Source organism: Amia ocellicauda, chromosome 4 (assembly GCF_036373705.1).
Source record: "Amia ocellicauda isolate fAmiCal2 chromosome 4, fAmiCal2.hap1, whole genome shotgun sequence".
Lineage (NCBI taxonomy): Eukaryota > Metazoa > Chordata > Actinopteri > Amiiformes > Amiidae > Amia > Amia ocellicauda.
The window spans coordinates 7770028-7797915 of NC_089853.1; the positions used below are offsets into that span (position 1 = coordinate 7770028).

General features: G+C 50.6%; 1 protein-coding gene across 1 annotated transcript; it reads right to left on the reverse strand.

The window, feature by feature from the left end:
- Positions 1–1798: 1798 nt before the first annotated feature.
- On the reverse strand, positions 1799–27727 carry LOC136747706 (CD81 protein). The gene is made up of 8 exons (XM_066700820.1): positions 27483–27727; positions 18707–18821; positions 5234–5331; positions 5035–5109; positions 4752–4868; positions 4459–4560; positions 3901–3984; positions 1799–3486 (listed from the first exon to the last, which is right to left on the reverse strand). Exons 1-8 carry the CDS (start codon positions 27546–27548, stop codon positions 3424–3426), a joined length of 720 nt encoding a protein of 239 aa, XP_066556917.1. The 5' UTR covers positions 27549–27727; the 3' UTR covers positions 1799–3423.
- Between the last annotated feature and the right edge of the window lie 161 nt (positions 27728–27888).

The following is a 27888-nucleotide window of genomic DNA, read 5'->3' on the forward strand; positions in this document are numbered from 1 at the left end:
GATGCCTTCAGTGGGGGGGTGAAAGGGAGAAAGAGAGAGCGGACAAAACCTTAAAGCCGCTGGGCTGTGTGTTGACACCAGTGGGGATGCTGCTGCAGTAACTTTGCAGAGCCTAGAAACTCAGCACCTCTGTGACGGAGGAGCCGATTGTCGCGCACCAAAACCGTCTGCCATGTCTCGCTCATGCATTACGACTTCAACAACTTTAAATAAACACAGTTAACCACAGTCCAACACTACTGCTCCCTAATTGAAAGCACATGCTGCAGCTCACTTCTGGAAAGAGTGCGTCACGGGAAACAAGAGCTCAGACTGAGACGCTCATAAAACTGGATTACAGCTTCTTTTTTTACACACGTATATATTTATATATATATAATATTATGTTTTCAACAATCCCCTCATACCCTCCTCTAATCGTGCATGCAACAACGCAGGTCTTTTTTAAGGTCTGTTGATTGTAGTCGTTTTTCTGTCACAATAATCTTTTGGATTTGTTTGGTTTGGTTTGGTTTACACTTGAACATAACATTTATATTTGAACATAATTCAGACACAAGCAGAAATATTACATAATTGATGGTTTGCTTGTTTTAACAAAGTAATTAGTACAGTGTAGTATATATAGCTGTACATGCATAGAGTGTCAACAACAAACAAGTGGAAATATTTGCTATCCCTAACAGCACAAGCTAGTTTCCGAGACATGTATGCTGTGATGTATTTGATGTGTCACAATAGCACCACCTAGCGTTTGGGAGGAGTGTAAACACAGGAGTAAAGATGGTGGTGGGAGTTTGAAGGGCTCTCTATGTCAAGCTCTAGACATTAATGTTCTGCGTGTGCCTTTCTAGTGCTCCCCGCTCCTTCTTGGTAGCAGGGAAACACATCCCAAGATTTGAATCACCTGTTCCTCTTTTGACACTCAGGGAAAGGGAGGTCTAGGGCAACCAACATAACCAATACAGACATTTATATCAATATGAGATGGGGAACAACTTGACACAGAAACGGTGTTATCTTTCCTCATACGTTAGCAGTGACCATGAGTCGCTGTGGGTGCAGAGAGAAAACTAGCTTCACCAGCCGCCCTCAGGGCAAAATACAGAGCCTGCTAAGGAGACGCACAACAGGTGCTAGAGGCCTCCCCCCCAGCTGCCACTCCTGTTCTCTCTCTACCGGCCTCTCTCTCCTTCTCCTTCCCTCTCTCCCAGGACAGGGCAAATAAGGCTGAGGAGTCCAGGCCTGTACAGCTGCTTCACCCCCTCAGAGGACATCTTGCACTTTAAAGACACGAGTCTCAGGGCTGAGCTGACGTTCATCCAGCCGTCCGGTCGCTGTGTGCTGCTGCGTGAAGCAATGCAATTGGGAGGCCCGGTGCACCTTGGATGTCCTGCAGCGAGTGCTGACGCGACCGGCTAACAGACTACAGCGTGAGAGAGCTGACCCCGACCCCCCGCTGGCCCCCTGGGTGAGGAGTGTGTCTCACTTCTGGGGTCCCTGCCCGGTGAAAGATGCACTTTAAATCCTAATCTGTAATTCTCATTTGATCCAAAAGAGATGAAATGTGAGATGATGATGATGATTTGAACTCCTGTCTCAGAAGTTTCAATGAAAGGCATTTGAAAACATCCGTTCTTTATCACAAGGCAACAGTTTGGTCTTGAATGGTTTGGTTGTTTTCTCGCTCGTGCCGTTCTCTCCCCTAGTGGACAGAAACGCACGACACAACACAGCTCTGAGGTTTGAGGAAACTTCTCAGTGGGCCGGTGGGAAAGGAGGATGAGATGACAAGGAATGGGCATGTATAAACTTTATTATAATATCTAAGTTTAATTACAAGAACAGTCGCTCAGAAAAAAAATAAAAACTTAAGAAAAAATGTTTAATAAAATAAATCTCCCTTTTGGAGCCATGAGACAGAGTCCATCGAAATCGTACCGTGACTCTGGAGACCCCAGAGCCGACCTCCGCCGTCCGCAGCCCACAGGCAGTGAGTCTGGGATGAGACCGCATGGCCCATGGGCTGATCGGAAACCCGATTAATCCGACGGAAGCGGGACAGACACGTGGCGGTCTTCATCGGATTCGTGTCTTTACTTGGTTCTCTTTAATTTTAGGTTGGTTTCAATTGGACCCTGCACCTGGTTCACAGAACGGAGGAGAAATGTGTTCAGTTAACTACATGAGGAGCTCAGGGTTGGGTACCGAAATCACACGCGCTGGCCTGGATGTGCAGGGCGTGGCTGTACAGCGTCCCTGGGAAATTGGGGGGGATTCCAGCGAGATTCCTACATGACGGACAAAGGGACAAAGGGTCCCCTCCTTGCCTCCCCAATGCGAGCCGTTACCTCGGGGCAATCTGTGGGAGGTAAGGGAGAAAAATCTACATCTGTCACCGCATGTTGTGAATAAAAACCTAAAGATCTCAAACCTTCTGGGAATCGCCGAGCAGAACCGCATGGGATCCCCCCAGCCCACGCCACAGACTGAGTGTTTGGTTATTTACTTTTCTTTTTAGTGTTTGCACCTCTCAGGAAGGAGTTAATGAATGCTGACATGCAGGCGTCCAGTCATGTGAACTTCTATTCCTCAGTATTATACAGCAAAGTCTTTTCAACAGAGCTGCACGCCAACTATTGGGTCTCTCTCTACACTCCCGGGGGGAGGTTCCCATTTATGCATGTCTGTATTAATTATATATATATATATATGTTTTACTTGTTTACTAATTTATTTATTCTAACAAAAGTTCTGCGTTGACCACCGGCCACTGGAAAACAAAGCTGAATCGACAGAGAAACTGCACTTGAACATGATAATGTACTGTGAATATATACAGTATATATATCTACATATAAAAATTAAACAAAAATAAAAAATAAAACAAAACAAGGAAATAAACAGGTGAAACGATACCAACTCCAGGGCTGGAGCCGTACCTCAATGTTACTTCACCGTCACTTCACCTCAAGGCATGAATGAACGAACGATTGTGTGTTACAGTTAAGATCAAAAATTCAACAATCTGGGCATCAGCTGACTGACGCGGTAAGGAGTCGGCCAACCAATGTGCAAATCGTCTCATTTCGGACTAGTTCACGGCTGAGCTGTCACATTTTGGACATTAGCTGTAACGCGTGTGTACACGTGTTATTCCCCGTTTCATCGTTTAGCAAGCAAACGAAACAAAACAAAAACATGAGAAGCTCACGCACGCACAGTCGTTGGTTTAGTAAGACTGAAATAACTGGGCAAGCAACTACAGTAAAAAGTGATCCAAAAAATATATATATATAAAAACAAAATCATCAATGACAAAAATAAAAATAAAGCAAAAATAAAACCAAAACTGGAAAATCTTTGTCTTAGGTCATTATATGGCATATATAGAAGACAGGCACGGCTCCCTCCCTCTCGGGCTCAGTAGACAGAGCTGTTTCGGATCCCGCAGCACAGCACCATGCTGAAGATCATCTCGAAGATCTGCAGGGAGACAGAGAGGCACGGGTGAGATGCGGGCGGAGCGGGATGCACACGGGAATAACACGGGGGTCCCGAGGCTGCGTCCTGGACATGCGATACCGCTTACAGTTCACCAGGCCACCTTTACAAAACAGCACCCAGTGGCCCTGTGGAGGAGAGTGTCCACCCCGTCCTGCAGGACCGTCTGGACAGCAAGAGGGGAAGCAAACAAACAAACAGCAGCAAAACAAAGCGACGGTGAGAAAAACTAACAAGGAATAGTGACGGCAGGGAGCAGGTACGCAAGACAGACGGACAGGGAACGAGGGCGAAGAATGAGGGCAGACGGAGGGAGAAAAATAGGGGAGATTTGAGGAGACAAAGGATGTCGGACCACTTCACCCTCCCCCTCCTCCACCTGCTCGAGACACCCACCATGATCACCGCCACCACCAGGGCCGCGATCCCAATCAGGTAGAGCTTGGAGGTGAAAAGCTCCTTGATCCTTGTGTGACAGTTCTGCCCAGAGAGAGAGATGTGTGTTAGAGCTAACTGTACTAAAACACCTACAAACTTTACAAAACACCTGTAGATTTTACTAACTCTCCATAATAATCTACCAACTTTACTAAACTTCTGCAAACTGTACTAACTCTACTACATCTGCAAACTTTACTAAACTTCTGCCAGCTTCACTAACTCAACTACAACATCTGAAAATGTTAAACGTCTGAAAACATTACTAAACACCTGCAGACTTTAATAAGCACTTGCTAGATCAAAAGACCTCACTCCCTGCTTTACGCCTCTCCCCTTATCGGTTGGGTCTGATTTCTGCACACTTCCCCAGCGCTCTGCTCACATCGCAGTGGTTTTTCTAAGGTTGTATCACACTCCTCGGCAGGGCAGCCGTAATGCATGCTTCAGAATAAATGAATGAATGCTTACATATGCACATACATCAAATCATGTTAGAAAGACAAGCCTACTCACCTCACCAGTAGCAGCATCGACAAAGGTTGTCCCGGGACACAGGTCATTATTTCCTATTATTGTGAAGAATTTACTCGCGTCGCCCTTTCCACAGCACTTGAGCTGGAGAGGGGAAAGAGAAACACCAGGTCAAGAAGCCACTATACTACCCGTGATTTTTCAAATGACAAGGCTGGTATTCTTTTTTATGAGCAGAAGGTTGCCTCTAATTGTAAAATCTAACAATGAAACAAACTGGTGCCCAAAGTGTGACTACCTGGGAGGAGGAGGAGGAGAGGGAGGGGGAGTCTTACCGATTCGTGGAACACCTTCAGCACCTCTCTAGCGGTCTTTGAATCATCCTGGGTGAGACTGGAGATCGTGACCTTGTCATACGCCGTGTCATAGAAGTTAATCAGCTCCTTCGAAATCTGGAGCAGGAGGAAGAAACAGTGAGATAGAGTGAGAGAGATGAGAGAGGTTGTATGACTTTTTCTTCCAGTTTTAACATTAAAGGGAAGGACTAACCAATCACAGTTAAAGTAACGCATGGCACGGGGCTGCCGTCGGCACCGTGCTCTCAGGGTGTCACTGTACCTGGTCTTTGTTGATGAAGCCCCAGATGCCGGCCGCCACCTCACAGGCAAACAAGATGACCAGGCAGGCGAAGAACTGGGAAACGGAGAGACGAACACAAAGGAAATCGACTTCTGTTAAAAATGGATTTTTGTTTTGGAAAGCAGAGGTGTTGTGTTCGCCGGGGCGGGCGGCCGCACGTGGTCTCCTGTTCACTCACCGTTCCCAGAAGGCACTGGGACTCCTGGATGGCGCCATAGCAGCCCAGGAACCCCACGAACATCATGACGGCCCCCACAGCGATCAGGATATACACGCCTGGGGGAGAGAGAGAGGGGGGGGTTAATGCAATGCTATCAGACAGGGCAGTTGTGTTGATGAGCCGAGGTGTTGGTGTGAGTGTTGGTAGAGCGCCTCCAGCTGGGCGAACACAATGTTAGGGTATATTTTCAAAAGTGTAGAATTGAGAACAAGGGCAGTGATGTTCAGACTGTACAATGCACTAGTTAGAGCTCATCTGGATACTGTGGACAGTTCTGGGCTCCACACTTCAAGAAAGATATCGCTGCTCTAGAGGCAGTTCAGAGGAGAGCAACCAGACTACTCTGGAACAGAGGAGACTACGTGGGGACTTGATCCAAGTCTTCAAAATCATGAAAGGCATCGACCACATCAAACCAGAGGAGCTTTTCCAGATCAGCAGGGACACACGCACCCGGGGACACAAATGGAAATTGGGCTTCAAGGCATTCAAGACAGAAAACAGGAGACACTTCTTCACACAGAGAGGCGTCACAATCTGAACAAACTCCCCAGCGATGTGGCTGAAGAGACAATTTGGGAACATTCAAAAACAGACTGGATAGGATCCTTGATCACTTAGTTATTAATGGACACCAAACGCGCACGATGGGGCGAATGGCCTCCTCTCGATTGGACACAATGTTCTAATGAAAAAACAGGCAATTATCATTTGTATTATTATTATTATTATTATTATAGACTGCAACATCTCTCATGTATCACTAGGTGGCAGTGTGGGCTAATTAAAATCTCTTCGGAGAGGCAGGCAATTCCCTGAGCTGGGGGATCATTACCAGATTCCCCCCCTTCCTTCCCCCACTTTCTTTCCTTGGCGTTAACAGGCGCAATAACATTTGACTGCCTTTACTCTCTCAGCGCAGGATCCGCCACAAAGCAGCACCGCAGTAAAGGGCTGCGGCTCAAAGAAAACCCACAGCTGCGCGTCTGGAAAGGAAGGAAAAGTGGCCATTTTAGGAGGCAGACGCAGCCCCGTGATGGCTGCAGAGACCCGGCTCGGCCCGCCTTGTTTACATCTCTGCGATTTTTTGTTTTTTTCCCCAGTGGCTGTCTCTGTGTGGTAGCCATGGTAACGCAGAGTCTGGCAACTGTCTTGGAGAACAGAGGGGGGGATAGAGAGAGGGGGCAGAGCTGCGGAGAGAGAGAGAGATAATGACAGAGGAGGAAGAGAGAGTGAGAGAGAGGAGAGAGAATGACAGAAAGGAGGAAGAGAGGGAGAGCGGGAGTGAGAGAGAGAGATAATGACAGAGGAGGAAGAGAGAGTGAGAGAGAGGAGAATGACAGAAAGGAGGAAGAGAGGGAGAGCGGGAGTGAGAGAGAGAGAGAGAGAGAGAGAGAGAGAACACATTCTTGTTTCCCCCTGTATGTCTGGACAGGCCGAGAGTCATGCCACACAGACCCTGCAGGAGCGCGGCCACACGGCTGGCACAGGACGTCTCTACACACACACGCGTGACGGAGTTGTCATCACAACTCCACTGCTAAGACCGGGAGTCTGGGGAGAGCCTGACCAGCGCCGCCGGGCCGGAGTCGGACCTCTCCTCTGGAGGATAAATCACACAGGGCTTCTGCACAACTACGAACAGTACACTGCACTGCACTGCACTGCGGCACGCTGCACTCTCCCTCTCGCCCGCTCACGAACACAACGCGCCCCAGAAGGCCATCGTCAGCGCACTGCTCCGTCTCCGTGGAGACGCTGCGCTGGGTGGTTGGGGGGGTGTTTCCCTCTCCTCCTGATTTATACTCTTTTTTTTTTTTTTTTTTTTCCGCTTTTATTTCTGTCTAGTCCCACCCTCCCCCACACCGCCCCGTTCTCGACCCATCGGCGGAGCTCGGAGACAGACCGCCGCAGAGGAGAGAGAGGAGAAAGCGTAGAGGGGGAAGAAGGGAAAAGGACAAGGGGGAGAGAAGAGAGAAGGAAGAGAGGAGGGGGAAGAGGAGGAGAGAGGAGGAGAGAGCAGTTGTAAAGCAACAGGCCTGAGAGAAAGTAAGCTGTGTCTGGATACATACGTGTGCGTGTGTGTGTGTGTGTGTGCGTGTGGTGCCGTTATCTCTGCAAAAACATGTGCAAAGCCATCAGAGGCTTCGTGAATTAGACAGGGAGGTGGGACTGGGACCCACTCAGTTTCCTTGGTCACTGGAAAACCCCCGGGGCCGCGCTCTTCCGAGACGCGAGGGACTTCAGCAGGATGTGCCGTGTCTCAGTACGTGCGACTCATTTTCTGTTCTTTGACTCAAGCAGTCAGACAGAGACGCCTGTCCTCTCGGGGCCTGCGGGGTCCTGTCCTCCCGCCGGGGCGGTCTTTGACACTGGGCGAAAATATCAGGGTCAGCCAGAAACCCCCACCCCCCCCTACTGCTGCCCACACCGCCCGGGCCCGGCGCTTTGCCCCCCATGTGGCTCCGATGCTGCGACTGAGAGATTCTTCACCTTCCTCCCGACGGGCCGAGTGAAGCGTAAATCCTGGCTGGAGACGCACAGCTGTTGGCGGCGGGGGGCCCGGAAGGGGGGTTGTCAGAGCAGTGTTTGTGAAGCAGGGAGGCCCCTTGGCAGGATGGCAGGGAGGAGGTGAAGGAGGCAGGGGGCTCTAATGATATTTACAGGAAATGTCTATAAGTAACCTCTCTCCCAAGGCACTGACAGCAGTTCAACCCCCTCTCCCTCTTTCTTTTCCTCTTTCCCCCCCTCCCTCCCTCCCCCTCCCCCTCCCCCTCCCCCTCTCTCTCCCCCCCCTCTCATGCCTGGCTGTTACTCCTGACCCCATGACCTCTCACCCCTCCCCCAACCCTCCGCATGCCCCCCATCCACCCCACCCCCGACACGGCAGCACAGCCAGCCTGAGCACTTTGGAGGAATTTGACAGGAAGTGGGTTTAACTGCATACTGGGGATTTCATTTTCGACACACACTCCCAGAATAAAAAACATAAGTTACGCCCAGTTCGTCCAAACTGCCGCACACACACTACATACACACTGACACACACACAGACACAAACACATGCACACACATCGGCTGTTGCTATAGACACAGGAAAACACAGCCCTGAGTCACACGCTCCGGCCGCAGGGTTTTCTTTCCCTTCATTCCTTTGATCTTCTTTTATTATTTTTCCTTTTCCTCTCAAGTTTTATTCAGAGGGTAAAATCTCCACTGCCCGACAACGCGGTGTCTGCCACGAAACAAAAACGTTCATGTCTGTATACATTTTTCTTTGCTTCTTATTCAAAAATAGGTTAATCTACACCGATAAATATGGCAGAACAATGAGTTTGGCCCTCCCACACCTGTGACAGTGCTGGAGGGGGGCAGGTCTGTGTGAGACACTTGTCCATCGTGGGGGGTCTCTCTGACAGCCCGAGTTCCCCCCAGTCCCAAAGTGTCAACGTGTTGAGGGCAGGATTGGGAACAGGATGAACACCCCAGTCTTGTGCACTCTCTCTCTCTCTCCCCCCCCCTCTCTTTCTCTCTCTCACAGTGATCTCATCAGGTTTAATTTATGCCTCTCAGATCCATTAATTCCCCCTCCTGCACTGCGGCAGAAAAAAAAAAAAAAAAACACAAAAACACCAGGATTGTTCTCTGGCTCCCAGGGAGGGGGGGGTGTAGCTGGGCGCTCCAGTGCACATTGCTGGGATACCTGTCTGCCTGTGGGACAGAGTGGGAATGTGCTTCCAGGAACAGCGTCCTACCTCCACACACACACTCACTTGCTCGCTCATTCACACACACATGGGTGCAACTCTGGCCCGGCGCACTGTGAGCGGCCTGTATCTGAACACGAGATTACTGTTCACTTTCACTATGAGTAAAACTGAACCTGCATCTCAGACCTCCTGGACAGGGGCTCAGCACCCAGTTGGGAATGCAGAGAGAGAAGCCCATCAGAGAGAGGGGGAGAGAGAGAGAGATGGAGGTGGGGGGGTCCTCCCTTCGCACCAGAGAGCACTTAACACCACCATTCATCACGGAGAGCGCGACAGGGACCCAGCTTCCACCTTGCATAGTGAGATCAAGCACCGATGCCTCCCTCTCTACCTCCATCTCTCTGTCCCCCTCCCCCTCCCTATCCCCATCCCTATCCCCATCCCCATCCCTATCCCCATCCCTATCCCTCTCTCTCCCTGCGTCCCTCTGTAATTTAATTTCCCTGCAGACAAAGCGGCCTCTCTGCCCATCTAATTGGGACAGTGCTGTCCCTCGCCACAGAGAGCGCGCATATCATTTTATCTCTTTATTCATTCTTCCCTCTCTCCATTCATTTTTTATGACTAAATCAATCGGCTGCCGCCGCTAACCGCAAATCAATTTTCCTAATTGTGGCTTTTCCATAATGAAACTAACCCCCCCGCCCCCGTAGCACAATCCAATTTGGAGCAGCTCTGCGAGGCTCCTCCTCCCCCATTGCCAGGCCTGCGCAGGGCTGATGTCACGTCTGCCACGCTGTCTCTCTCAGTGGCCGATGCTTCGACACGGTGACTCTCTTCAATGGCAATAACAATAAACTACAGTCATACATTTACCTGTCATTTTAAATGGGCTCTGAGGATGCCTTCGCCCCCTGCCCCAGCGAAACGCTTAAACCCGTTACTTCTGGCCTCGACTACTTCTATGGCAAGCCGTTGTGACATTTAATCCTTAATTGCTGATATCAAGAATTCAGTTACTGATATTAAAAATACAATTGTTGATATCAGCAATTGTATTCTCGATATGAAACATGCATACTAATTAACATCCGGTTAAGGGTTAAATGTCACAACGGCTTGCCATACGCTTCATCGAAACCTGCAGAGAACGGGGAGTCACACCTGTTCACCCCGCCACCCCCTCAAACCAAGGAATGAAACTGCGCCCCCACGCACACACAGACACCTCTTCCTGCACCAGCTGTCACAACAAACAAGGACATTTATGAACACCCCGAGCTCAAGCGTGTTTAAAGCCCTGCGTTCTCTCTGCACCCCCGCTCCTTGCGCGGGACGCTCATGTGACACGCGATCGCAGGGGTCACGCCAGCGCCCCCCCGAGCAGCTGCTCTGCTCGTCTCAGGCCCCGTGCGGCTCTCTGCGGGCTGGTGATCTGGGCTGACAGGCACGGCAGCTGCGATTGAGGTGGTTTCTTTTTTACATTTCTGTTTCCTTTAAAAAAGTAATCTGTAACTCAGGGAGCCAAACTTCATTAGGCTAACAAGGGGCCGAGGCAGCACCGGACCCCCGCTGTCCTGGCTGAGGAGAGGAGATGCAGCCACCCCTGCGCTGCGCTGGAAGGATGTGTGGAAAGTTGGGAAATTCCGACTGCAGACGACTGCTGCCCCCCCCACAGACCTAAACACAACCAGATGGAGGCCACACAGCACAGCACAGCACAGCACAGCACAACACAGCACAGCACAACACAGCACAGCACAACACAGCACAGCACAGCATAACACAGCACAGCACAGCACAATACAATACAACAACACACAGCAGCAGTGGAAATTATGCAAAATTCGGTCTTTTTCTATTTAAAGCACAGACGAGAAGGCAGGCTGCTTGTGTGTATATATTATCTTATATATAGATATTGTGTGATATATATATATATATATATATATATATATATATACATACACACACACACACACACACACACACACACGCATCCGCTTTCTGTCCTTTACAAGGTGTTTAAATGAGGTGAACGGTTACACTTCACCAAGATTTAGCGTCAGATACGAATGTGATTAAAAGCTGCTCTGGTATGAACATAAAATTTGGATATTTAAGAAGAGGTTCGTCTGCGATGGACAGTTAGAAAACGAGGCAGTGGTCAGTTTGCGGATGGAGGGAGAAACAGCCTCATGGTTCCATGCGGGTTGTCTGGTGATGACTGGGCTGGGGATCGAGTCCCCACTGCGCAGATAACCACGCTTCCTGCTCACACCATCAACAGCCTCACAGAGGCGCGGACCCCTCGCTGGGGAATTCCCCCTCGCCCCAGATTCTCTACTGGAAAAGAACATCATATCTTCAGTTAAATTAACAGACACAGATATTGTGGTCCATTATGACAGACCCAGAGCTCTGGCTCTGAGATAAAAGCCCTCACTGCCCCATCAGAGGCCACGCCGGTTATCATAGAGTCGCACAGACGGGCCCTGTTCTTGGCCCTGACCCGCCGGGGGTTGCCTTGGGACATGGCTCTTAGATGCAGAAGCAGCTTGTTAAACCTAATAGATAGAATTGCCCTCTGTCTCTGTCTCTCTCTGCCCATCTCTATCATGTATCCCGACCCAAGACAGTGAGGACCATTGTACCCCGGCCTGCGACGCCCTCCTCGCTGCCCCCCCCTGCAGGGTGTCAAAGGGCGTCTGCTGACAGTGGGGTGAGAGGAGATCTTTGGAGGAGGTGTCCAGCGGCTGGGTGCTCTTGACCCTCCCGCGAGCCGTGGACGGCACGGCCCCATGCTGCAGCCTGGCTACGGCCGCTGACACCACCGGCGTCCCCCAGGGGAGCCCAGAGGCGTCCGTTTAAAGCTCTCCACATTCCAAAGGGCCTGTGTTTGGATCCCAGTGAGAGCCAGACACAAGACACTGAGGCCCGTTTCTGCAGGACTGAGAAAGTTAACTGCCGTCTCCCGGCCACAGTGCCTGTCCCTCCCTCCCTCCCTCCCTCTGCTCTTTATATTTTCCATTCTTGCATGTGTGTGTTATTTACAGCCTGGTGTGCTTTGAATGCTTTGCATATTCCCTTCTGCTGTTATTGTGCTAGTAACAGTCTGACTATAATATTATATACACACACACACACGTACACGCACACTGATATAAATAACACAGTGAGACTCCGAGAGAGGCCTCTGCCCACCGCTCACCAAGCAAGATGATTTCACTGCCCTGCCCCTCAACTCACACCCACCTCTCTCTCTAGTGCCACATCAAAGCCTGTTAACAGACCTGCTCTCCCGTCCAGAGCCCGGTTCTCTCCCGCCTAAATGGCCTCAGCTCACTCATGCTGCCTAAATGGCCTGGCTCAGCTCATGCAGGACTCGTCTGCCCGTCTGGTGTCTCTCTGCCTCGATCCGCTCACGCTGCTCCACTCTTACGCACTTTATTAAACCCTGCTTCCTGACGCTCCTGCTTGCTTATGTGTCTTCTGCATTTCTCGTGTTACTGTGGCTTCTCCCTGTAGCACAGACCTAGGACCCGGCTGCACTCTGTCTGCACCCATCAGCTGTGCGCTGCGATGTGTCGCGATGTGTTTTATACTTTGTACTAGTGTTGTATTGCTGCACTGTCATACTTTCAAAAGATTTCTTGTGTAAGCTGTAAATACATTTTTCTATAAAATGATTCTATACCCATAAATACACACACACATGCCAGGCTGCAGCGATGTGTGTGTGCGAGAGATTCTCAGTGTGGAACTGAAGACCAGCTCACAATATCAACTGCAATCTGAGATGCGCACACACACACACTGAACCACTTCCTGTTTGAGGTGTTGTCTTGTTTTCTCGTGGTTATGGGTTTGCTTTCAGGCTTAAAAAAACAACTGTAAGAGTTTACATCCCTTCGATCCACACAGCAGGTGAGTCACGAACTCAGATCCAAAACAGACACTAAGTACTAAGCCTTCTACTGCACAAGGAGGGACTCCACTCTTATATTATATAATATATCTTTTCAGGTAAAAACAACAGCAGAGAAACACAAACGCACCCCCACAGTCCGGGGCTGTGCAGAGGAGCTCTCTGTGGAAACACTCACTGGTGGGAAGGGTGCATAACTGCACAGCACTACAGTCATTCCTCACAGCGGCGCCCTGGAGTGCCACGATCGATTTCCTCTGTCGTTTACATCAATGTATTTAATTTCTCCCTCTCGGCCGGAGAGCCTGCGTGTGGATCGCATTCCTGGCAGCTGCCGGAGCACAAGCAGGCTAATTGAATGACTGTCTGTTTCACTCTTTCCAAGGATGGAAAAAAATTGATCTGCCAGAGCTGCCTGGGTGCATTAGCAGCCTTCCCCCCTCCCCGCCACCCCCGATCTGCAGGTTCTTGTAGCGAGAGAGAGATGGGGACCGGCTGAGTGGCGGAAACCTGCAGGACAGTGCAACCATCCCTGCTGTCTGCCTGTCTCCAGGCAGAGTTTCTAGGCCCTACCACGGGGACCCCTGTCCTACTGCTTCCTGTACACTAAAACAGTAATTACCCTACTAATTTCCTCAATTCAACTTTTTAAATTGTTCAGCTTGAGAATTCAAGGGCCTTATATAATGTTATACCCCCCATACACACACCTCCCCCACCTCAACTGTAATAAAATATTTTGAAACCTCTGAATAGCCTAATTATAACTTCTGTTAGAGCTCAAACTCCCAGCACCTGCTGGAGTTATGAGGAATGGCCGAGCCCTCGCTGCCAGTCACATGACCTCGTGCGGGCCCCTGTGCCACGCCCACAGTCAGCCTGGTGCAGCCGTGTCTCAGGGCATGTCTACCAACAGCAGGTCAGGAACATCCCGGCGAACCTGACATTTTACTCCCCCGTCCCCACAAATACATCTTTCTTCCCCTTCTTCTTCAGCTGGCTGCCGAAAGACGTCCTCAAAGCTGGTCCACAAACAACCTTAGGTCTCCCGCTGCCGGTCCCTGGCCGTCTCCCCCTCATTTCATTGTGAATTATTAAGCTGGCCATGAATGTTTCTGTTACACAATAACTTGAAGCACTGCGCAGCCTGCACTGCGCAGGCCCCCACAGCGTAGCCCCCACTGCGCAACCTGCACAGCCCAGCCCGCACAGCGCAGCCCCCACTTGGGGCAGCAGGCGGTATACGCTGGGTTCAACAGCAAAAGCCTGTTTTTCAGTGGGAGACATCGCTGTGTCAACACTGTGCCGAGACGCATGGGAATCGGTCCTCAAGGCCGCTGAACATTCTGCTCCGTCTGGGGAGAACAGAGGTGGTTTGACGCACTTATCTTATCTGTGTCCGTCTGTCTGTAATGCCTGGTTGGTTTTGTGTCCCTTTTACCTCTCGCTGTGACCTTGGTCTATCTGTTTACAAGCAGCCTAATTATCTCGTACACAGCTCCATAAGATTGCCTGCCTGTCTAACTATCTATCTGTCTACAGTACTGGTCAAAAGTTTTAGAACACCTCACTTTTTCTCGTTTTTATTAACATTTACACATTTTAATGTCTCAGTGTACTCTGAAATTAAAGCATAGCACAAAAAAACTATTGGAGATAAAAAGAAATCATGGAATCGTTTTGTTTAACAAAATTTAACCCCTTAAACTGACAAATCCCTCTGGTACCCAAATCCGTGTGCTTCTCTGTAATCCCATGTGCACTCTTCACTGTTGTGTTGTTTGCCAAGTGTCCCATGAGAGCTGAGACTCTCAGCTTTCTAACGATGTGAAGCATTCTCTGTGAAAAAAATGTTTTTTATAACCCCCCTCTGCCTTCTGAAGTGGGGGGGTGGGGGATACTTGGTCTGAGCAGGAATACAAAATATCAGAAAATATTGACAATTATGACATATTCTGGAACCAGAAAGTCTACTGATCAAAACAAGACCATCCATGTTTTGGTAGAAGCAACACACGCACATAGAGAGCTCAACATGTCAAGATGGACAACTCTGTTTACAGTGTACTAATACACAACGATTTTACATCATTGGATCTGAACTTCTCTATGTTTGATAGAACATCAGATAATATATACTGGATTAATCGTTAGGTTGTTCTGAACAAAACAAGCCTATTTGCACAGAAATCGGAGTGATCTGTGATCTTCTGAATTAGATCACCCCAGAGCAGACTGCGTTTACCCCCCGGGCTCTGAATGGCGGCGGGCGACACTGAAACTGTAAATCGGATGCGTTTGAAAATGAAACGCGCTGGTAGCCAAGAGAATAAGCTTTCAAACGATGTGCGCATTGTAGGAATACAGTGTAACTTCTATGCACAGGAGCTGCTTGTAACACTGACAAATAATGCTTAAGAGGGTGTAGTAACAGTATATAACTCTGAAATGTACATTATTTTTCAGTTTTTGGTAACCTAAACATTTTTTTTTTTTAACCTCTGGCAGTTTACTGCTAACCTTTGTACCATTTCAGGTTAGCTGCTTACATTTCAATAGAAACAGGAAACAATGGGCGTGTTCTAACACTACCGGTCAAAGGTTTATCTGCGGAAGCATAAATAGGTCAATAAAACACACAAACCCCAGCAGCAGCTCCCCTGTGCAGTGCAGGCCGACCGCTACACAACCAACGTGCCCTACGTGGCACAGCACAGAGGCTCCTGGTAACACACAGGTCTGCCGCCACAAACAAAGACTATAGTTACTCTTCCCAGGACAGATCATCCCTTTACCTGACAGGCAGGGCATGCCAAAGCGCTTGTGTTGGGAAGTAAACGTACGCGACACACGCGCACAGTGGGCATCAGAAGTCTCCTACATCCACAAGGCCAATCCAGGGCTCTAATTTGTTCACCCTAAACCAGCGTGCAGTGCTGTGAGCCAATATGTGGGTTTGCTGTAAAGACACATCTGCAAAAGTGTGAAGAACATTTAGCAGAGTTATTTAGACACTATCTGCAGAAGAAGCGCGTGTCTGATCTTTTAATCTTTATGAACACTGTGTGCTGACATTGGAGACTGAGCGCACTGATTGATCTAAGGAGATTAAAGCCCCCCCTCCCTCTCTGTGTGAATTTACCAGAGATCTGTTCTTCAGGTTTAGCCAGTAACTTCCTTATCATGTTTTATGGAGTACAATTGAGTCAAAGCTACGCTCCCCTGAGTACTGTAATGGGATGCATTTAGCCTAGGGATGCGATTAGCAACAGGAAAGAAAAAGGAAAAGAAAAGGTAGCAATAACACGAAACCTAACGTTATCAGCGTCGACGATCGGCTACATTTCCTTGCCTCAGGCTGTAGGAAATCTTGCTTTCTATGTCAGGGAGTTTCAGTCAGATCAAGTGCATCCCGAGAGCACAAGAGCTCCAGTTTAGTTATAACAACTGGGGCAATGGTAGATACAGAGAGGTCGAGAAGCAAGGGACAGGAATAGAAACGCAGAAACATCATTACATATATGTAATAATAATAATAATGCGAATGCGTACAGGAACTGAGGAACAGAGGAACAGACACTTGGTGGATGGGCCCAGGGTGAGCGGGGGTCACTGTAGCAATACAGGCAGGAAGAGGAAGAGGAAGAGGAACTGGAAGTGCTCTCGTCAGCAACACTCAGAAAGCCTATCACAGCAGGACACCCTTCCCGGGGCAGCAAGGCCACTGCGAGGCAGACTGGAGCCTCTGGGGACGGGCAGGATAGGCCAGGTGGGCCCCCCACTCTACTGAAGAACATTTAGACCTGGTACTGCACACAGCAACGACACACAGCACAGACACACGCACAGACAGACTGCGCCAATTCTGCCCGAGCTTGTCCACCAGCCAGAGTCAGAGGGGAAGTGAAACCGCGAAGGCTGGGCCTCTGGGAGCTGCTGAGCTTGTGTCTGTAGCACAGGCCCTGTCCGTCCTGACGGCTCCCTGTGCCGTCAGCGGCTCTTATCCGCAGTATCTGGCACATCGTTTCTTTTGGTGCAGTTAATGGAGGCTATTGCTTAAACATTCTCCATCGGTCCACTGTGTCCCGCCGTAGTTCCGGGGCTAGATCATAAATCAGTCTGCTTCCTGCCCTCCCTTCGATATCTCAGACCCTCCGCGCATCCCCTGACCACAGAAACTCTACCTCAGTTTGGAAATCCAACACTCTCTGGGATTCCTCCTATTTTTTTCTTTATCTAATGGTTTGTTTCTCCATCGGGCGGGCCGTGTTTACTGTAAGCCGGCCCTGCCAACTGGTGAGTTACAGATTTCAATGCAGGTGCCACACAGTCAGCGCTTGTGCCTCCACGCCAGGCACTGGCCCACCCCTCCGAAGGACAGGCGTGTGCACACCTGCGCCTCTCAAACGTGGCCGACGGGGCTGGGGACCTGTGTGTGGGAACTCAGCACGCACAGCCGTGAAAGACAGAGACGGACAGCGCAATAGCTCAGGGGTGTCAGGTGTCACCGCCTGGTCATGCTGTGCTCCTCTCAGTGCATCAGGCTTTGTTCTGAAGTCCTGGGAAAGTCCTTAGAGCAGTTCTGCTTGGGCTTTGCTTCCTTCTTTTTGTTTTGTTTTATTGCTTTAGTTTGGTTTCACCTCAACAGCAGGTGCTGACAGAGCAGATAACGCCACAACAACTGTATCCCACGACCAGGTCCAGACCGTGAGAAGCAAGACACCGTGAGGACTGGCGTGGCACTGGCCTCTTGGGGTGAGGGCAGTTTCTGACCCATAGACTGACTCACTCACACTCATCTTTTCCCTGCCTCTATCCCTTCCCGACAGGGGTTTTCATGAGCTAAACCCCCCCTCCCCCCCACCAGCTGTGTCTGTCCATCACATCTCTCAACAAACAAAAAGCCTGCACGGGTCACACTTCACAGGGGTGGAAATCCCAGCGTTACGTGGCTTCCTGTGCTCGAGGTGAATGAAGCACTGGGCCAGACGGAAGAGCTTCTTCACGGCTCAAGACCTTCTCTAATTGTGTGTAATCCAGAGACCGCACTGCGCTGGGCCTGCTGAGTGTGTCTGCATCTGAACGAGAACCTGGACTGAACTGCACTGCACTGGACTGGATCGAGAGGGAGAGGGAGAAAGAGCTTCATTGCTGGCTAACACACACTGTTCCTGTGGTGTCTCTGGTTTATTTACTGGTAAGAGGGGGTGGGGTATGAAAAAGACGACAGCCGTTCTCCACACAGAAGCACAAAGAGCTGCAGCCAACACAGAGCGCGTGGACTGGACACAGACCCACTCAGGACGAGTCCAGAGCCCAGCAGTTACTCCCAACACAAGAGATCAAGAGTGCTGTACAATTTCTCACTTACGCACACGCACTCACACGTAAGTGCGCTCACACATGCATCCAAAAAACTATTCTTAGATCTTGACTGTAACTTTTATCACACTGAAGTGTGTGTGTGTGTGTGTGTGAGAGAGAGAGAGAGTGTGTGTGTGTGTGTGTGAGAAACTGATTTGCGAGGCTCAGCGCTGCTCTGTCACACACAGGAAATCCCTCTCTCTGTAGCATGATTATTACAGTTATATTTCTCAGCAGGTGTCCTTATCCAGGGCAACAATTGCCACAATATATCACAGTGACCCATTAATACAGCTGGGTTTGTACCGAAGCCCCCACAGGTCCAGCACCTCGCTCAAGGGTACAGCAGCAGTGCCCCCCACCTGGGACTGAACCCACGACCCCCCGCCCAGGTGCCCTCCCTCAGTGATGAGCAGCGGCCGCCCTTACCGATGTAGAAGGTGTTGGGCACCTCGTCCCCCTCCAGCTTCTGAGACAGCAGGCTGCTGGTCTGGGTGTCGTGACGAAGCCATAGAGCCACGCCCAGGATCACACCCCCGGCCAGCTGCAGAGGAGAGAGAGACAGTTAACATGCACATCAGTGTTGTTCATGCATGTAAAGCACAGTAGACTGTAAGCTTTTTGGGCAGAGATTATGGGGATGGAGCACAATGATTCCTATAACACAGCACAGACTACGGGAAATCAGCGATGTGTTTATTATTATTTAGACTATTAACGGACACTCTTCAAGGGCCGGTTGTGGAGCAGGAAGAGAGGTGAAAGCAGAAGCGGCAGCTGTGCAACACATCAACGCATTGTTACAAAAGAGGCCAACAGATTAAATCCACCTTTCGGTTTCCTTCTCTATTTCTATTTCCATCCCTCCCCCTCGCAGTCCCCCACCCCTGGCCCTAACCCCTGCCTCCGGCCCTGGCCCGTGTCTGTGCCCAAACACACGGGTTTACACAACCCCGAGGGGTCGCGGGAGGTCAGTCAGAGGTCAGTGCAGGCAGGACAAAATTTTGGCAGCAAAACCACAACGCACACACACTGAACAACGCAATCTGCAGTTCATTACACAATCTGACTGGATCGATGGGGGGTGGGGGGGGTTGCATTTCAGTTTCACACCCAGAGAAGCGTTCTAATTGGTGTGAAAGTCTGATAATCTGAACAGCGGAAGACAAAATTAAATACCAGCAATAATAATAATATTAATAATGTGGGATTGAGATGGAGGTATGACATAACACCCCACCCCCCAAATAAAAATGCTGCGAGAAAGAACACATGAAAAAGGAACAACAGTACAGAGTCGGCTGCAATCCCTCCTCTCACACTTCACTGTGCACTCAATCGGCTGCTGCCGAGACGGCCCTGGGATGTGTTTGAGGACAAAGCCCGTTGAGCGAGGGGCGGTGTGGGGGGGCTGTCTGCTGCACTCTGGAACCGTCACAGCTAATGCATTGGAATGCAGGAGTAATCCTAGACATTTTACAAAGCCTGCAAAAGAACAAGAGAGTTTTTGGGGCAGAATGTGCGTGTGTGTGTACAGTGTGTGTGTGATGTGTTATGTTTTTACCCACGTCTCTAAATGCTCACTCTAGAAAAAACCTAGAAGACCACAAATACCATTACAAGGTGTTGGAATGAGAACGGCAGAGATGGCAGCGCTCCACTCATTCACGCTGCGGGTTTCCACAGGAAACAGGGTTGCGGTGGGAGAGTGGGGTTTAAACCACCTTCAGGATTACATACGTGTGTATGGAAAAAAAACGAAAAAGAACGGGAGTGGAGGGAGGGTGTGCTGGAAAACAGCGGCTGAAAGGCGGAGAAGGGAAAACAGATGTGACTTGGTGTGTCAGAGCTCTGCCCCCCCCACAGCTGTGACTCAGGTCTTTCCCGTGACCTCACTCTGCCTTTCCTGGACTCTAACGTCACCCCCGTACCACACCCTCCTCCCCAGCTCTCTGCCCCTGCCCTGCACCACCCCGCCCCCCCCCGCAGCTGCCTAGTCACTGAAGAATCTGTGCCCACACAAGTCAGTGCTGAGTTACACACTTGCAATCTGTGCATCACATGACTCAGAACCAGCAGAGCCGAGAGCCACTGGGGAGCGGTTTACAGCCGGAGTGGCGAGTGCATGGAGCCCAGTCACATCTAGACGAGGCCGCGTTGGTGCAGAGCGTGAGCGGGTGGGTGGGTGTTGTTTCATTCTCCAGGGGGCTCCTCTCCCGAGACCGACACCTCACCGAGGAGCAACACCACACTCATGCCCTCAGCCTGGCTGCTGTTCTGTGCAAGGTCGCACTTTTAAAGTGCCGCTGGGAGCCAGAGGGAGTGAACTGAGCCAGCCCGTGACATGATATGTACATTATTAGTAGTAGTCATATGATCAGAATTATTAAACGCATATGGCAGGTGGGGGGCAAAATGAAGGCACAGCCGCACCGCACTTTCTACAACACAAACGTTGCTTGTTGTCAGATTGCTAGACTCCATCCACTCCTCTCTCTTATCCATCCTTCACCTCATAGGTTAACACTGTGACTCTACACACACTCTCACACTCTCGCCCTCAGCCCAGCTGCCCAAACAAACCTGCACACTTTCAGGTGCATGGGACTGTGTGTGTCTAGAGTGCGTGTGTATATGCGCATGTGAGAGTGTGTGTGTGAGTGTATGTGTCTTGCACACTCTCCTACTTCACAGGTCAGACCCTCACCTCCCCCCCTCCACCCTTCCCGCATGTGACCTCGAATTGCCTCCCTGTTTTCCCCAGAGGTGTTATTTTTAAGTCTTTGTCCTCCATTGTCAGTCCTCCACACCCTGCACTTACTGCAGGAAACCCCACAATCACGGCCGAAGCCAAAACCATTCTTAGTGGCTGAGCGCTGGCTCTCTCCCTCTCCCTCCCTCCCTCTCTCACCCTCTCTCTCCCCCTCCCTCGAGACACACTGTGCCTCAGCAAACCTCCCTCCTATTCCCTCACTGACCGAAAACACTCCGCCCTGCCCCCAGGCTCCCCCCCTCCCTCTATCACAGCTCACAAGAGACAGACAGAAAAGGAACGAAAAGGAAAGAAGGCAAGGAAGACAAACGCCATATCCCTGGGATGTAACGAGCGCTCAGACTCGGCCAGGACTTGATTTGACAGGAGTGAGTCGCTGCACAGAGTGAGTAATGATGCCCAGGCAGCTGGTGGAAATTTCCACTCCGAGATCGAGACTTCTGCTGGAGATGATCCCCGAGACCTGCCTGCCAGCGGCCAGCGAGCAGCACAGCGAGGGCCCGAGTGTGAAGAAGGTTTCAATGTCAGTGTGACTTTCCCAGTGTAATAATGGACCAACGGAAAAACAACAACAACAACAACAACAACAACAATAATAATCATAGACAGAACACTAACACTACACGACAGAGGCCGGTGCGATTCCAGTGAGAGGTGCTGAGGAGCTGAGAGACTCCATCGGCGAGTGTGAACCCACCCTGCTGTTTTTGGCTGCAGTCACAGAGACGGCTGTTCCCCAACACTGGCCCACGGCCCAGACAGGGCTTTGTGCGACTGAGCAGCTTGACGGAAACCAGCCCCCAGCCCTGCTCTCACACCTTATAAAGCATGGCTTGGGACCCTGCCCAGCCAGCAGCCCATGGTGACACGGTGACGCAGCACACTGCTGCACTGTGGGCCCAGGGCTGGGTAACAGCCGTGGTGGGAGAGACAGGGACAGGGCCGGTCTCTGCGTTCCGGAACACGGGATGGATGCTCTGTAACCCGGGACCCCCTCCGTCATCCCAAGCCAGAGTAACGACATTCTCCATTATAAAGATAACTTTGCAGATCCTGCTCCTGCACTGCAGAACTGTTTTTTAATTCTCGAAATCAAACTCGATCGCCGGTCCAGACCGCAGCTCTGCTGCAGGTCCGGCACACACTGGGCCACGTTTCCCACACATGAGAGGAACCCAGGCCCACCCCAGGTGCGCTGCTCCCCAGTTCAGCGACTGCTCTCGGTGTTACACACCCCCACTGACACCCAGGGGAGGAAGCAGGAGTAATAAGATCCCTGGCGTCTTGGACCTCACCCCCCAGTGCCCCAACACTGCCCCTGCCCCTGAGCCGCCCGCGCTGTGTCACTTTCACAGGAGGAAAAAGTTCTCCAGGGCTTATAAATCACTGGCAGATGAATTGAGAGATGTGATATTGTTTGTGGGAGAGTCTCTGTGCAGACAATATCTACAGAGGAAGGAAAACTATTACAAATAACACATAAAAAATGCTGCAGTTGTGCTAGATAGATTACAGGTATTATTACCACTATTATTATTACTACTTCTCTTGCAAGAAGAGAAACCATTGCTTTCAGGAAAAAGTTCATCTACATTCCTCCTTTCTGAGCCTGTACTGATTTCAAGACAAGTGTTTCCCGGAAGCCTTAAAATAAACCTCACCCACTCAATCCCCCCCTCTCTGTACACACGCACAGATACAGAGACAGAAACACACACACACAGACACACACATGATCCCCCCAGCTTCGCTTTCAGTCTCGTACTCTGAATACCAGGAGGGTCGAATCTCTCGCAGCCAGTTTTTTGGCTACAGTGAACCCTGAACCGGCAGGGGGGGTGGGAGGGGAGGCTAATCCTGAACCTTGGTCACCAGCGGCGTTTTCCCACTGGACAGAGGGCTGGGGGCACCACTGTGCGTCCTCTGCTGTGTGGGTGTGGGCAGCGCATAGCACAAGGCAACAGAGTGCTGTGCCGGTATTAATAGCTGAGCTCAAGGGGTAAATTTAGAGCTGCAAGTTCTGTCTGTCAGAGTGGGAGAGGGGGAGGGGGGACCATGAGAGACAGACAACATCACCACACCTACAACTACACAACTTCTCCCCCACCACAACCACCACCACCACCACCACCACCACTACCACCACCACTACCACTACCCATCTGAAACAACAAGCGGAGAACAAAACAAGAGGAGAATGAAACAAGAGGGCACAGGGGACAGGATCCCACAGACAAGAGATCCGGATAATGAGGGTGAGTTGCACTGGGATCACAGACTCCTGAGTGGATTATCCAGCAAGTGAAACATGTGAGGGGCAGGAAAATCTGCTAACCATGGAGCTCAACCCAGACTGGACCAGGACCAGAATGGGACAGGACGGGAACAGGATCGGAATGGGACCTGACCTGACTAACGCCATGCACACTGCGTCCTGCTACTCCCAAAGTCCACAGCCGCGGAGCTTGTTACCCACCACCCGGCACCGCCCTGCTCCGGCGCTCAGCCCTGGCACAGCAGCTCTATCTCAAAGCCGCTGGCGAAGGGCTCAGGATTCCCAGCTGGGATGAGACGAACGGTGTGCTCTGCATGCAGCTGGCAGTCAGTACACCCTGTCTTCCGACACCCTGCCCTGATGAAATCCACCGCACTGACTAACACACTCGAGATGCTGTTGCATCGCTCAGCGCCATTATTACACAAGAACACAACTGAAGCGGACTGGTCCCTCTTCCTCTGTGCAGCACTTCCCGGAGTCCATGCTGACCAGAGCCCCGCAGGCACCGCGTCAGGGCCGAGCACAGGGCCGTGCAGCCGTCCTGATACACACTGCGTCATGTGCCTTGTGCAACTGCCTGCTGCAGGTCTAATAATATACAGAGTGAAAGCAGAAGACACATTTCCCATCCACGCTGGCAGAGGTGACCCAGAGACGCTTCAACAGCAACCAGACCTAAAAATAAATCCAAATCCAATGCAAGACCCAATCCAAAACCTGCTGACACACAGTGTGCTCACTGTGCAGCTGACTGAGAGACTCTTGACCTCGCCTGCCTGGAAACACACTGGGATGGCAGCCCGGTGTGCGTTTGTGCGGGAGCGTGAGTGTGTTCAGTGTGTAAGTGGGAGTGTGTAAGTGCGAGTTTGTTCAGTGTGTGTGTGTTCAGTGTGTAGATGTGTGAAAGTTCAGAGTGCGATTGTGTTCAATGTGAGTGTGTTCAATGTGTAAGTGCGAGTGTGTGAACAGGGGGCTGAGCTCGATCTGAACAGCACTAAAGAGCATGTGGACACTCTGAGCCTCTCACTGGAGGAGCCCTGTTCACACAAACACATGGTTTTCTGCTTCAGCTCGTCTGTTTTCCTTGGGAAGTCCACTCTCCCAAGAGCCCGCGTCCTACAGTCATTACTCTCCCTCTTCAGGCAGCAGCCATGATTGTGCCTTTTTTCGTTATTTATTTTGTATAACTTGAGAGGGAAAAAAATATAAATAAAAATAAAAGAATGGCTGTTAGCAAGACTCGGAAGCGTGTCAGCACACGTGGTCCTGGAGGGTCCGGCAGGAGTGCAACTGGATATTCCCCAAAGGGCCTGGGACCGCCCTGAAGGAAAACAGCTACTGGAGTGCAAACAGCTCTCTCTCCCGGCCATTAGGGGACTGCGGCTTTGCGGTCAGAGCGAGAGACGAGAGAGGTGGTGTGAACAGGAGCGCCGTGCTGGGGGCCGAGAGCAGGGCAGGCCAGAGAGGGGATCTCCAGGTCCGGCGCCCAGCTGAGTCACCTGGGGATGGGGTCTGTGACTGAGTCACTGGGGACCTAGGACCTGCCATTCCACGGGCAGCGAGACCTCAGTGTCTCGCTCCAGCGGCCACTAGTGACTCAGTCTGTCGTGTTAATGCGAGCATCACACGAGACAGCTGGGCAGCAGGCAAAGCTGCGCTAGAACGAGCGACTTCAGCCAGAAGTCCGTGATTAGTTCCCTGCAGGCTGTATATAGCCAAGCTCCCACACTGAGTTATATCAGAGAGGAATGCTGGGTATTTTACAGCGAGCAGCTTCTGGACCACGACACTGCCATTGCACGGCACTCCGACCCGAGAGCCACCTCCTGAGCCACCGCCTATCACAGCAGCTGTACAAACAAAGTAGAAAAGCAACTCTGTTCCCTTAGCTTTGACTGCATCCGTCTTTTCTAAGCAAACCTCACCAGGCTGCTCCAGCAGCAGCACATGTTGACACGCGATTGATTCTACAAACGCTTGCATTAAAAAATAAAATAAAAATGTTTTTGTGTATAAACTCAGTACAGATGGGGCTGTCAGGGCAGCCGCAGGGAGGTCAGGCCCATGCGCTGCTGACATGTGGAGCACTGGGCCGTGACGGCTGGCCGAGGGGCAATTGAGTGGATTTGTATGTTTAGTGGCTGCAGCCATACTGGGCGTGGACACCCGTGCCACTAAACATACCCGGGAGCCGTCTGTACTCAGCCACAGCACTGAGGCCAACTCTGCAGCAAAACCAAACACTTTGCATGTCTGTGCTGAGCTGAGACTGAGGGACTGGGAAGAAGGATACCCCAGAGCGGGAGAGCGGGGAGCCTGTGTCTGGGGGAAGCCCTTTTGGGAAAAAACTGCTAAGATGGAGAAGGAAGTTTGGAAAAACCAAAGACTCCGTTTAACCTCTTGCTGCAAGACAGGCCTCCCTTGTTTTTGAATAAATGAGATCATAGGCAGAGAGATGAGGAACAACAAGATAATCACCCCCGTTAAACAAACACCCCATAATAAGCCAGTTACATAAAACAACCACAGCTGGTGCTTTCCCCTCAATGTGTGCGCTATAAAGTTTCTCATTTGTGCTTTTCCTTGTTTGTTGAAGGCTAACTATTGTTCCAAGCAAAATGTTACAAATGTGATTTTTATTGAAGTTGCGTGTTTACATAACTCGACAGTAAGAATCGGCATCCTGAACAGATCCACCGACAGCTGCGCCACAGCGCCCAGTGCAGGCGTGCCAAGGGTCGCCACAAACACACACACACACACTCACATACATACATACACACACTCTCACACACTCACAATCACACACACACTCACAATCACACACACACACACACACACACTCACATACATACATACACACACTCTCACACACACTCACAATCACACACACACACACACACACACTCACATACATACACACACTCTCACACACTCACAATCACACACACACACACACACACTCTCACATACATACATACACACACTCTCACACACTCACAATCACACACACACACACACACACTCTCACATACATACACACACAGACTCTCACACACTCACAATCACACACACACACACACTCTCACATACATACATACACACACTCTCACACACTCACAATCACACACACACACACACACACTCTCACATACATACACACACAGACTCTCACACACTCACAATCACACACACACACACACTCACACACACACACACACACACACAGTTTGAGTTTCTGTCTTTTGCCCGAGAGCTTTTCACGGTTAAATACATTTTAGTTTCAAAGTAACAGACGAGAGAGAGAGAGAGAGAGAGAGAGAGAGAGAGAGAGAGAGAGAGAGAGAGATCCCTTACTTTTTCGTTTTGGTAAATATTTTATTTAGGAGAAACCCGGACTCTTTTCTTATAGCACATATATGACGGGGACTGAAAGAGCAACAGAAACGTCCTGATCCCATTTTCGGGTTAATGTATTTTTCTGTTCCCCGTTTCCAACCCAGTGATTCATGTTTTCCGAGTCTCTTTCCAACTCTAAGAAAGGCGAGGAAGGGAAGGTGGGGCTGCGGAGCCCATGCATGTGATTCGTGTCGGAATCCGGGCGGTGAGAAACGACCACTGCAGACCCCGTGTGCGCGTCACACCTCCGGGAAAGGCGCTTTATTCCCCCCGCCGCGGCGCTCGCTGCCGGGGAGCCGAGACCCTGAAGTATCGCTGTCCCCTGAGCGGCGGGTTTATTATGGCAGGATTGAGCACAGGGCGGGGGGGGCGGCGAGCCTTTCTTCCCATTTGTGCCGTTACTACACAGAGATACACATTTACCGAAGAAAGACTTTTCTAAACGCGCTCTCTCCACAATGCATGCGCAACCACAACGATATAAACTAGTACACGTGTCGTTTTTCTACATCGGCAGGAATTACAGCCCCCTTTCAGAGAGCAAAGCAACAGTGCTTCTGGAAAACCTCTGTTCCCCGGCCGACCCCCCTCAGACCGGAGACCCCCGAGCAGCCCCCGAATGTGCCTAGCTGCTACTACTAAATAATAACCATCATCATCATAATAAATACCAACAGAACACACATGCTGCCATTATAATTATTCCAATGTTGAAACATGCACTACATTTTTTTTTTTAAATATGTCCAACTCACCCAGAAAATGAAATTGAAGAAAAACAGGACGTATTTGATACATTTCGTGCATCCTTCTACTCCCATGGCTGCAGTGCTGAGTTCCTCCCTTCAAATGAAATAAACCTCGACCGAGATGGACGGGACGGATGCGGCGGCTGAGAGAGACTGCGCGGCGCGGACGTTTCCAACTGAGAGCGACTTCAGCCACTCGAGAGGAAAGAGACGGGCAACACCCAACAGAGAGAGAGAGAGAGAGAGAGAGAGAGAGAGAGAGAGACTGCCCACCAGCGAGACAGATTAATGAGACCTGAACCAGAGACAGAAAAAAACTTGCATATCTTCCCCAGCACCCCGCCTCCCCCACTCCGCCTCTCAGTGCATCAGTCAATGCAACCCCGCCGCCTGCCGACCGCACTGTGCCAAA

Excerpts from the sequence above, each read along its gene's own strand:
- LOC136747706 (XM_066700820.1), bottom strand. The coding sequence starts at position 27,548 with ATGGGAGTAGAAGGATGCACGAAATGTATCAAATACGTCCTGTTTTTC. Across the intron at positions 5,332-18,706 it reads GCCCAACACCTTCTACATCG|GCGTGTATATCCTGATCGCT; the intron begins GTAAGGGCGGCC and ends TCTCTCCCCCAG. Across the intron at positions 4,561-4,751 it reads TGAAGGTGTTCCACGAATCG|CTCAAGTGCTGTGGAAAGGG; the intron begins GTAAGACTCCCC and ends TCCCCTCTCCAG.